Here is a 13009-nt window from a genome sequence, read left to right as displayed (position 1 = left end):
TGTCAGAGATACAGTATATATTCTGTGTGTGTGTGTGTGTGTGTGTGTGTGTGTGTGTGTGTGTAATGTGAGCTAAACTGCTGTTGTTCAGAAGTGCTTTGGGGAAAAGCATGACATTGATGTACTCCTTTCTTTCCAAATAAGTGTCACAGTTGCGTCTCAGCAGTGAAACCCTTCAGTCCTCGAGTCTTCGATTTCTCAGTCGAACTAAAATGATATCAATCCTGTGCTTTGAGTCAAATTTCCAAAATTAATGCTTTACATTTCCATCGCCGAGGCAATAATGTTGAATAAACACTGTATTTTTCTTTTCAAAATATTATTATTATTATTATTATTATTATTAAACTTTAAACTTTATTACAGGCTCGAGGCCCACAAAGAATACATTACAATACATACATCAATAAAACAATACACCATCTGTTGCTACTTTAAAACAATACATCTGCTGCTACTTAAAAGTTTCAGTCGTTGAATTAGAACGTTGTGTCCGCTGTGGCCGATGACACTGGAATTAATTATTAAACGAAGCTCACTGAATATCAACAGGTTTTTGAATGTGGTGTGGAAATGAAAGTTCTTAAACCGTCTGCGATCTGGAGTTTCGCATGGCGTCTAATCACGGCTTAAGCGACTCATTCGAATGACTGATTTTAAGCAGCCAAGCTTTCGAGTTTTTTGCCAAATTTCTTCACCCTGTTAACTCCAGAGAAACAAATCTGTGCCTGAGTATCCGCATGCGTGTTTGTCTAAGCGGCTTGGACAGAAAAGCAATTTCTCACAAACAAGATTTAGTGCACAAGATGAAATGATTCGTTGTAAAAACAGAGCTGTGCTAAAACACTGATTCGGGTTCATTCAAAAAATCCATTCTGGATTGTGATTGGTCTGAAGGTGCAGCTGAAAGTTACATGTTTAGATGGCTCATAAAAATGTGTTTATGTTCTTTGTGTCTAGGTGATCCAGATCCTCAGTGCTACGGACAGAGACATGCCTAATTTAGGACACAGATTCTTCTTCAAATCTCCCAGAGATACCCGGAACAAGAACTTCACCATCCGAGATTATGGAAGTAAGTATTGCTTGTGAAAAGTCAAAGTCCATTCCGTGCCAGAACCTGGTTTTCGCAGGCAGTCTCCTGTCCCAGTACTAACCAGGCACTTGACGCATTGGGCGGTGCTGATGTCTGTTTCTATAGCCCTCAGCCTCTCGCCTGTTACATAGCTGGGGTTACAGTGAGGGTTCAGTCCTCTGGTAACCACGAGTTAGTGGCAGTAGGTACTATTTTGATAACGGTCTTTGGTATGACCCGACCATGCGTTAACCACTAGGCCATCTCAAGGTGTAAGTATTGCTTGTAGTAGTGACCGATTTCTTTAATGTCTAAAGCTAGCCGCACACTACGCCGATTTTCAGCGTACCGAGCCAACTGAAGTCGCGAGTCAGGCGTAAAGACTAGTTTTCGATGGTACCGACTCATCTCACAGCCGATTCGAAAAACTAATCGGGAGCCAGACTGATCGGCGAGAGTCGCTAGCAATAGCCAATCATATCTTTCGCATATAACACGTGATATTTCGTGATCATGTGACTTCTATCTTTTCGAAAAATGAACGGACTGACAATAATGTCAAACTGAACCGTTGATCAAGGGAGATCCGCGCCCCGACATGCGGTGTGCGCACGCACTCGGTGCATGCTCAGTTGCGTGAATGTGTCATGCACCGAAAATAAGAGATTTACAAGCCAGGAACGCCTCATGATGCAATACGCAAGAAAAGAAAGAAGATTTACTTCCATTTTACTTTGTATTTGAGTAAAGTGAATAAATAAATGGTCTGTGGAAAATACACTTAACCCTGGGAACTGCGTGCACAGGAGTTTATTTTGTGTTTCCTCCCCCCGGCTGGCTACTTATTTGTCATGGCTGGCTAGTATGAGCCTTAGTGGAAAGCCCTGGGAATGCGGAAATGTCAAGTTCGATTTTAGATTTACGAACCCGGAAAAAATGTCGAAAAACCGGCGTTAAAAAAATTTCACCCGCACAAACGGCACTCACCCAGCCGGTGGACTGGAAACAGAACATTTTTTAATAATGGCCCAAGATATTAACCTCTGCTTTCTTTCAGTCGTGAGTTAGTCAGGGATATGTGCTTGCCCTGTTGGGAGTTGGCTCTGAAATGGGTCGGTTTGGTACCGTGTGGATTGGCGTAGTGTGCGGCTAGCTTAATTTCTCTAGCTGTCTAATGCTAACCACACACTCAAAGACTTTGAAAAGACTAAAGTCTGATCCCCTCTCACATCTAAAGGCAATGTGTCATTAACTTCTTTTCAAGTGATTATCTCTGATGGACTGGGGATCTTGCAGGGCCACAATTTGCATGAGCCGAGATGAAAGATAATATTTGAGGAAAAAAAAAGGCTGACTTAAGACAGCGATCCTGACCACCTTACATCAAACTATCGAGATGATGGGAGTGTGCTACAACCCTCGCAAAACTCTCATTATTTTATTTCAAAATTGGAAAATTGTCTGCAACACTGAAATCGCTTGAAAAGTCTTTCGGTGTCAGCTCGGTATAATGGAATGTTGTGATTTCAAATCAGGATGGCGGTTTAGCTGTTGATTGCTGGGAGTCCAAAAGAGAATAACTCTTGCTCAATGGTTGGAAAGGTTGGACTTCTTTTTGATCTGTCTGAGTTTAGCCAGTGGCCTCCAGTCTGCCGGAGTGGTAGCTCTCAGATGAAAATGGAAGACCAAGATAATGAACTAAACAAGCAATGAAATGAAATAAAAGTTAAAAGACGACTGGAATTTCCAGCTCTTGTTCACTCCATCAATCACTGAATTGCATACTGCACTCTTAGAAAGAAAATATGAGGGATAACACTAGTATCCTAAAGTTCATCAGTTCTAAAGTTCAGAGCGGGTGGGTGGAGCACAGAAGTACGGCAGGCCAGAACTGAGTTCCAAAAACTCTTTTTATTTGCACTTTTCAGTCGCAAAACACACTCTCCCAGCCACATGCATACACACACACATAAGTCATTTGGTTGGGGAGAGAGCTCTCTTCCTCTGCTCTCTCTCTCCTCATCTAGGGCGCGGTCACTGGGGAAGACACACAAACACAGGTTAACTAACATCCGGTGTAGTGATTCTGCCACTTACCTTCCCTGACTCCGCCCTCCTGTCACAGACCGACGCTTGACCACGCCCCCACTGCCACACACTAGTATCCTAAAGTTCATCAGTTCTAAAGTTCTTCAGTTTGTCTCTCAAGGGGAACTGTCAGAGTTCCTACAGATCTCTATAGAATCGTACAACCCCGATTCCAAAAAAGTTGGGACAAAGTACAAATTGTAAATAAAAACGGAATGCAATAATTTACAAATCTCAAAAACTGATATTGTATTCACAATAGAACATAGACAACATATCAAATGTCGAAAGTGAGACATTTTGAAATTTCATGCCAAATATTGGCTCATTTGAAATTTCATGACAGCAACACATCTCAAAAAAGTTGGGACAGGGGCAATAAGAGGCTGGAAAAGTTAAAGGTACAAAAAAGGAACAGCTGGAGGACCAAATTGCAACTCATCTCATCTCATCTCATCTCATTATCTCTAGCCGCTTTATCCTGTTCTACAGGGTCACAGGCAAGCTGGAGCCTATCCCAGCTGACTACGGGCGAAAGGCGGGGTACACCCTGGACAAGTCGCCAGGTCATCACAGGGCTGACACATAGACACAGACAACCATTCACACTCACATTCACACCTACGCTCAATTTAGAGTCACCAGTTAACCTAACCTGCATGTCTTTGGACTGTGGGGGAAACCAGAGCACCCGGAGGAAACCCACGCGGACACGGGGAGAACATGCAAACTCCACACAGAAAGACCCTCGCCGGCCACGGGGCTCGAACCTGGACCTTCTTGCTGTGAGGCGACAGCGCTAACCACTACACCACCGTGCCGCCCCCAAATTGCAACTCATTAGGTCAATTGGCAATAGGTCATTAACATGACTGGGTATAAAAAGAGCATCTTGGAGTGGCAGCGGCTCTCAGAAGTAAAGATGGGAAGAGGATCACCAATCCCCCTAATTCTGCACCGACAAATAGTGGAGCAATATCAGAAAGGAGTTCGACAGTGTAAAATTGCAAAGAGTTTGAACATATCATCATCTACAGTGCATAATATCATCAAAAGATTCAGAGAATCTGGAAGAATCTCTGTGCGTAAGGGTCAAGGCCGGAAAACCATACCGGGTGCCCGTGATCTTCGGGCCCTTAGACGGCACTGCATCACATACAGGCATGCTTCTGTATTGGAAATCACAAAATGGGCTCAGGAATATTTCCAGAGAACATTATCTGTGAACACAATTCACCGTGCCATCCGCCGTTGCCAGCTAAAACTCTATAGTTCAAAGAAGAAGCCATATCTAAACATGATCCAGAAGCGCAGACGTCTTCTCTGGGCCAAGGCTCATTTAAAATGGACTGTGGCAAAGTGGAAAACTGTTCTGTGGTCAGACGAATCGAAATTTGAAGTTCTTTATGGAAATCAGGGACGCCGTGTCATTCAGACTAAAGAGGAGAAGGACGACCCAAGTTGTTATCAGCGCTCAGTTCAGAAGCCTGCATCTCTGATGGTATGGGGTTGCATTAGTGCGTGTGGCATAGGCAGCTTACACATCTGGAAAGACACCATCAATGCTGAAAGGAATATCCAGGTTCTAGAGCAACATATGCTCCCGTCCAGACGACGTCTCTTTCAGGGAAGACCTTGCATTTTCCAACATGACAATGCCAAACCACATACTGCATCAATTACAGCATCATGGCTGCGTAGAAGAAGGGTCCGGGTACTGAACTGGCCAGCCTGCAGTCCAGATCTTTCACCCATAGAAAACATTTGGCGCATCATAAAACGGAAGATACGACAAAAAAGACCTAAGACAGTTGAGCAACTAGAATCCTACATTAGACAAGAATGGGTTAACATTCCTCTCCCTAAACTTGAGCAACTTGTCTCCTCAGTCCCCAGACGTTTACAGACTGTTGTAAAGAGAAAAGGGGATGTCTCACAGTGGGAAACATGGCCTTGTCCCAACTTTTTTGAGATGTGTTGTTGTCATGAAATTTAAAATCACCTAATTTTTCTCTTTAAATGATACATTTTCTCAGTTTAAACATTTGATATGTCATCTATGTTCTATTCTGAATAAAATATGGAATTTTGAAACTTCCACATCATTGCATTCTGTTTTTATTTACAATTTGTACTTTGTCCCAACTTTTTTGGAATCGGGGTTGTATAAATAGTAACCATTAACTTACCATGTTTTTATTAACCTACTTAATGCGCAATTTGAAATTGTGAAACATCCATCTAGCCATTATCTGTAACTGCTTATCCTGTGCAGGGTCGTGGTCAAGCTGGAGCCTATCCTAGGTGACTATGGGTGAGAGGTGGCGTTCACCCTGGACAAGTTGCCAGGTCATCACAGGGCTGACACATAGGTGGGGTTTACATTAGACCGTATCAGCGGATCATCAGATTAATGTTTTTAAAACGATTAACATGCACACAGCAACACCAATACACGATTCGCCTGCACACAGCAACGCCAATACATGGATACGCTCGGCTCCGCAGGCATCTTGCCCTCCAAATCACTCCGCCCTGAACAGCGAGTGCCCTCTGGAGGGTGCGCACTCCGGCCCTGTGCAGCTCACAGAGCGTGCGAGTGAAGCGCACGAGCAGTGATTTGGGACTGAGCCACTGTGTGTGTGATCTCAGTGCATGTCGGGCATGCGCATCACTTACCACTTGCAAGTGGAAGGATGGCAAGCCTAAAGACCATCATAACTACACAATGGGCAGTATTTGCATCAGTATTTGCAGTATTTTCATACTTTTATACTCTTTAATGAAAGGTGATACAAGGAGGAAGTCCGCGCCGTTTTTCAGCAGTCGCGTCACATGACCAACGCCAGCGAATCAGGAAGGTGGATGTCACAGTGACGTTGTCCAATGACGACGCCAGCTAGAGCTCAGCACAGCGTATCCGCGTATTCTCAATGTTTACACAGCACCGGATCAGACATGATCTAGATTGAATACGTGGATGCTGGCGGATTCCCGTTTCCCGGCGTTTCCAGGCGTTTTAATGTAAACGGACAGTGCATCCGCGAAGAAAACGAGACAGATACGGTCTAATGTAAACTTGGCCATAGACACAGACAACCATTCACACTCACATTCACACCTACAGTCAATTTAGAGTCACCAGTTAACCTAACCTGCATGTCTTTGGACTGTGGGGGAAACCGGAGCACCCGGAGGAAACCCACACGGGCACGGAGAGAACATGCAAACTCCACACAGAAAGGCCCCCGTCAGCCATTGGGCTCAAACCTAGAACTTTCTTGCTGTGAGACAACAGTGCTCACCACTACACCACCGTGCTGTCCCCATCCAATATCTACTCCACTTATTCATCAAGGTCACAGGGGAAGCTGGAGCCAGTCCCAGCTGGAAGGATTCACCCTGGGCAGGTCACCAATCTATCACAGGGCTACACAGAAATGAACAACCATCACACTCACATTCACACCTATGGGGGATTTAGAGTAGCTCGTTGATCTAATCTGCATGTCTTTGGACTGTGGGAGGAAACCAGAGCACCCTGAGGAAACCATGCAGGCATGAGGAGAACATGCAAACTCCACACAGAAAGCTCCAGTTAGCTGCAAGCACTCTGTAAGAGCTATCACAAGAGGAGAAAACCCAGATTTAATCACATAACATCACTCAGTGGAAACACAGACCTTTTGCAATCATATTTTGTCAACATTTTTAAAATATTGCTTGTCTTTTGCACAAAACTGCAGTGGAACCCTGCCTAGTGTTTTCATTTTCAAAATGGTTCCAAGCTGTAAATCTTCAGAAAGTTGGGAAATATCTCAAGAACTTGAACAAACACCTCCATCAGGAGGATCACCAACCAGGAAATGAACGCTTCAGTGAACTTAAGATCTCCCATCTCAAGATGGGAAAGGCTATTTCTATCAATGTGGTAAACACTCTTACATCACAGGTTCTTAACTCGAGTCCTCAAAACTTTCTATCTATACTACTAAAGGAAACTCGTCTGTCTCTCTGTCTGTTCATCGATGCCAATCAACACGGCTGGACGCACATACTCCATATTTTACACATAGATTGGTGACACCCCAGAGGAGCCCACGACAACATCTACGATTTTCCAAATCATGGGATTAGTGCTAATCCAACACACTATTCATTTCCCATGGGCTACATGCTCTGCGCACAGCCTCTACAGGGAATCCTCTCCCCCAATCACCTAGGAGTTTTGATTGTACGGGACCTCGCAATCAGTACTCCTCACAGGAGACTTCTGCTAGGGCCGAGTTTACATCTCCTCAGTGACGGGCAGTAACTACTATGTCCCCTCTCTTCCACAGGCAATTACTGCTAGTCTTAAACAATTTGATGATCCAACTGATCAGCTTTATTAATTATTAAGGCTGTTATGCATTAGGTATGCAAAGCATCAGGAAGTCCTGAGTGCTGGGGAGGATGATGATAATAATAATAAACTAAATTTATAGTGGGGCGGCATGGTGGTGTAGTGGTTAGCACTGTCGCCTCACAGCAAGAAGGTTCTGGGTTCGAGCCCAGCGGCTGGCGAGGGCCTTTCTGTGTGGAGTTTGCATGTTGTCCACGTGGGTTTCCTCCGGGTGCTCTGGTTTCCCCCACAGTCCAAAGACATGCAGGTTAGGTTAACTGGTGACTCTAAATTGACCGTAAGTGTGAATGGTTGTCTATTACCCCTTTTCCACCAAATCAGTTCCAGGGCTGGTTCGGGGCTGGTGCTGGTTCACAACTCGTTCAACTCACGAGCCAGCTGAGAACCAGTTTGCTTTTCCATAGCTCGTGGTGCTAAGGGAAGCCACGTCATTACATCGCTGTACACGTCAGTTACGTCGTTGTATACATCAGTTACGTCGCTACATTTGCATAAACCTTGGCGCGAATATCGAAGCAAAAAACAACATGGAAGAAGCAGCAGCAGCAGCAACAACAACAACAACAATAATAATAATGGATGACTTCGCATTTGTACAGCTGCTGCTTCTCGTCGCTTAAAAATGGCGATCTTTCACGGTCTTGTTATTGTTCTTAACAACTCCACCCCCCCGATGACATAAGCGGTTCTTTCCACTGGCCCAGCAGAGAGTTGGTGCTAGCCTGGAACCGTTTTTTCTGGCCCCAGAGCCAGTTCTTTGTCAGTGGAAACAGAAAACCTGGTTCCAAACTAAGCACTGGCCCCAAACCAGCCCTGGAACTGCTTTGGTGGAAAAGGGGCATATGTGTCAGCCCTGTGATGACCTGGCGACTTGTCCAGGGTGTACCCCGCCTTTCGCCCGTAGTCAGCTGGGATAGGCTCCAGCTTGCCTGCGACCCTGTAGGACAGGATAAGCAGCTACAGATAATGGATGGATGGATGGATGGATAAATTTGTAGTTTCCTGCTAGTGAGGATCCGCAGCTGATTTGAGTGGACAGGACAACTCTTTTCCAGGCAAGCAAGTGTCCACAAGTTCTCTCCTACTCCTCCTGCCCTGTCAAGTGCAATCTGCTGCTCACCCAGGCACAAAAACCCCTCAATGACAGGGTCAAGGGACCTCACAGTTAAGAGCAAGCATGTCTGCACACAACCAGATGTAGTTGAGAACACTATTTCTGCTGGCCAGACCCTCAACCAGGGACAGTAAACATTCTCTCCAAATGCTTTTGGTCTTCTCTGGTTGTGATAAAGATTTGCCAGGATGCTCAAAAGCATTATGAAGTGCCAAAAGACCAAGCATTCTCTAGCTATTTCATTTGGATTATTTATTCAGATGTTTTAATCTATGGTAATACTGCCTAACATATATCATTAGACATCCTGGAAGTGTGAGTCTTGCTATAAACTAACAATCCCAAAAGTTATGTTTGATTCAACCACCTATGCATGGAAGTACGGAAGAAACAATCACTGGTGGAAATTTCTTCACAGAAAGAGAAAAGTCTGATCCTCAGCATGGGCACTACAAACTTATCAACTTGCCTTTAGTCTCATTAAATGTTTTCCAAAAGTGTCTGGATTTTATGCAGATTTATGCAGATTTGCCCGAGTGCTTAAGAGCATCTGACAATAAGCCATATTTTTCCTGCCAGAACTCCCAACTCGACTCCTCCATGTCTGATTCTGGTCCAATCTGTCATTGATCCAGAGAGAAAATTTGTTCACATGACTAGAGAGACTAAACCCTTCATTCAACAAAACCTTCAGGAATGTAGGTTGCCATTTTATCTCATTTTATCTTCTCTGAATGCTGGTCCTCCCAGCAGGTCATAAAGCAGGTAAAGCTCATAATCTTTTTACCTCCAGCTACTGTCACTGGATCCCCTTTGATGTTACATTTTATGAGTCCAACATGTGGCTTGCTGAGTTGTAATTTTTCATTGAATCATTCAAAATCAATAACCATCTTTTTCATTCGGGAGCTTTAGCACTGAACCTGATCACGATCTGAAACAATAGTGTTAGAGCTTGTGGTGCATTTCCATTGGAGCAAATGTAACATGGCAAGTGGAAAAAAAAAAATCAACTTGAAGTGTGATGTGCTTTATGTGAGTGACCATGGATTTATCTGGAATAAAATGGTGAATTTTCCCAAAGTTGCCACATTTGTAGACACAGATCCAAGTCCAAATCCCAACAGTGCCACATTGGTGGTTGGTGGGTCCAAGACCCAAACAAGGGTCCAAATCTAAATGGGCCACATCTGTAGCCAGGGGTACAAATCCCAATGGAAGGTCCAAATCCTAACTGGGGATCCAAATCCCAATGGAGATGAATCAAAATTCCAGTAATGCCACATCTGTGGCCAGTGGTCCAAATCCCAACAGGGGTCCAAATCCTAACTGGGCATCCAAACCCCAATGGGGTCGAGTCCAAATCCCAGTAATGCCATATCTGTAGCCAGTGGTCCAAATCCCAACAGGGGTCCAAATCCTAACTGGGCATCCAAATCCCAGTGGGGTCGAGTCCAAATTCAAGTAATGCCACATCTGTGGCCAGTGGTCCAAATCCTAACTGGGGGTCGAAATCCCAATCGGGTCGAGTCCAAATTCCAGCAATGCCACATCTGTGGCCGGGGGTCCAAATCCTAACTGGGGGTCCAAATTCCAGTAATGCCACATCTGTGGCCAGTGGTCAAATCCCAGCAGTGCCACATCTATGACCTGGGTCTCAATAGGGTTCCAAATCCCGATGATGCTATATATCCAAGAGAACAAAATTAACCCAAAATTGGTGGTTGGAATATCATTACACTTTCTCCTGTCAGTAAGCTTGATAACCAATCATGTTCATGGACAGCATATCTTGAAGCAAGCACCCGAACCCCTTGTTTGGTAGCTGTCATGCAACTGCAGAGAAGGAGCTGAAAGGTGAAAATCAGCAGTGAACAAATTGGGAGAAAATTAGGTAAAATTTGCTTCATTGTTATCCTGGGAACATTTGTTGTATGTCAGGAATTCTCCCTGGATAGGACACACATTCAGGCACTCATTCACAGCTTATCCAATTACTGGCTTTTTTTTTTTTTGGGGGGGGGACCTGAGAACCTGGAGGAAGCCCATATGGACAGGGTGAAAGCATGCAAAAAAAAAAAAACAAGCAAACTGGAGGCTGAGGGTCAAAATGGGGGGAAAGCATGAAGGTTCACATCTTAGGAACCGAATATTTTCAAATGTAATTTCCTCTGTGTTTTCTATGCACTGAAATGACATGACCACACACAGTAAGTGTCCTAGACGTGTTCATAAACTTGAGTCAAAATATTCCTTTGGCCCAGTTTGGGTCAAAATGACCCATTTTAAATTCATACCCAAAGGGGAATGATGGTAACCTTAACTCAGGATGCGCTTGATTTAAAAATTGTGTTCAGGGTCATTTTTACTTTTAAGCCTAGCGGTCTTTGGGGGCTTTTTCAACAATACTTTTTCAAAATCATGATAAATTGTAGGGCGGCACGGTGGTGTAGTGGTTAGCGCTGTCGCCTCACAGCAAGAAGGTCCGGGTTCGAGCCCCGTGGCCGGCGAGGGCCTTTCTGTGTGGAGTTTGCATGTTCTCCCCGTGTCCGCGTGGGTTTCCTCCGGGTGCTCCGGTTTCCCCCACAGTCCAAAGACATGCAGGTTAGGTTAACTGGTGACTCTAAATTGAGCGTAGGTGTGAATGTGAGTGTGAATGGTTGTCTGTGTCTATGTGTCAGCCCTGTGATGACCTGGCAACTTGTCCAGGGTGTACCCCGCCTTTCGCCCGTAGTCAGCTGGGATAGGCTCCAGCTCACCTGTGACCCTGTAGAACAGGATAAAGCGGCTACAGATAATGAGATGAGATGATAAATTGTGGGTATTTTTAAAATAAATGTCACAATTGCATATTTGCACAATTGCTCAGAACAGATTGAACATTGCTGAGCTTTGAAGAGACCATGCAGTACATGCAGTGCGTGTGTGCACTTTCAGACAACACGGCCGGGCTTGTGAACAGACGAGCAGGATTTCGGCGGCTGGAGAAGAGTGTGTATGAGGTTCCGGTGGTGGTGGAGGACAGTGGGTTCCCCATCCAGAGCAGCACAGGGACGCTGAGCGTACGAGTCTGTGCTTGTGACGTCTCCGGCTCTGTCCTAAACTGCAGCACCAAAGCTTTTCTTCTGCCTCTGGGTCTCAGTCCTGGAGCTTTGCTGGCCATCCTGCTGTGTGTGATCATTCTGCTGGGTAAGATGTGTTCACGACATACACACTAGTGGCAGATTCCTAATACACCTTGCAACGCTGTCAAATCTCACTGTCCTTGTCTTTATCCTCCCTCAGTCACATGGGACACTGACAATGTGTGTAAGAAATAAATATTTGTCATTTTTATTATTTTTGATGGTGTTTCAGCAATGGAGGCGTGGCCTCTGTGCCTGCTAGGGATAATTAAGCTCACTCTTAGTGAAGGAGGCGTGGCCTTCGTGTCTGTCAGTCCCAGTGAAAGGGATTTGGCTTTTGCAGCTTTTAATCCCAGTGAAAGGGGTGTGGCCTGTGTGTCTTTCAGACCCAGTGAAATGGGTGTGGCTTGTGCCTTTCAGTTTCAATAAAGGAGGTGTGGCATGTGTCGTAGTCCTAGTCAAGGAGGCATGGCTAGTCCAAATATAGAGGATGTGCAGTCACGTGACCCGCACGTGTGTACTCCGCCATATTGGACGGCATCAGGATTGTTTACCTTGCGCGAGCGTAATGGCTCCAGGGAGTAATCCCCAAGAAAATTCGGAAAATACCCCATCTACATCGCGCGATTACTTGTCTAAGTTTGTTCAGCATCTTGAAGGTGACGTGAGGCAGCGTTACGGGGAAAAGTGTTCCAGGTTGGGGATTGCAGATCCGTACAACTTGCCGCAATCCTTGTTCAGGGAAATTCGGAGCTGCGGTGCCGGCGATTTGCCCGATCTGGCCTACCACGACATTTACAATTTTCTTGTTAATCGTGAATCGTGTTACACTGGCAAAGCCCTCAAAGCTTACAAGAGCCTGGAAGCTTATAAATATTTTGTTGCGGGATGGGTATCCCAACTATACCTCTGGAAGGTTCCGAAGAAGAATGTCTACTTGATAACCTCACGGGTAAGTGGCATTAAGACGTTTATCATAAAGAGACTATGCAGGACGTTTTATCGTAAGAATGTTCGAAATCTAAACTCAGTTCCAGATAATGACAGGGTTGTAAATATGTATGTTTTTGTCTGAAAAACAGTAAATCAGAAAGCTGCGCACGTGTGCGCAGAAGCTGTGCAAAGGTGCGCAGCTTTCTGATTTACTGTTTTCTTCTCATACTTATACTTCCTGTTTCATGGACTGTAACGGCATTTGCTCA

At 44.9% G+C, this 13009-nt stretch overlaps 1 protein-coding gene across 1 annotated transcript in view; it reads left to right on the top strand.

Annotated features, from left to right (window-relative positions):
* cdh12a (cadherin 12, type 2a (N-cadherin 2)) overlaps positions 1-13009 on the top strand; it is a 65134-nt gene that overhangs the window by 48842 nt on the left and 3283 nt on the right. The window contains exons 9-10 of the mRNA XM_060905603.1: positions 961-1075; positions 11620-11871. Of these exons, the coding sequence (XP_060761586.1) occupies positions 961-1075; positions 11620-11871 (367 nt within the window). The remainder of the gene's footprint in view (positions 1-960; positions 1076-11619; positions 11872-13009) is intronic.

This window comes from Neoarius graeffei, chromosome 23 (genome assembly GCF_027579695.1).
Source record: "Neoarius graeffei isolate fNeoGra1 chromosome 23, fNeoGra1.pri, whole genome shotgun sequence".
Taxonomy (NCBI): domain Eukaryota; kingdom Metazoa; phylum Chordata; class Actinopteri; order Siluriformes; family Ariidae; genus Neoarius; species Neoarius graeffei.
This window is presented reverse-complemented; position numbering and strand designations above follow the sequence as displayed.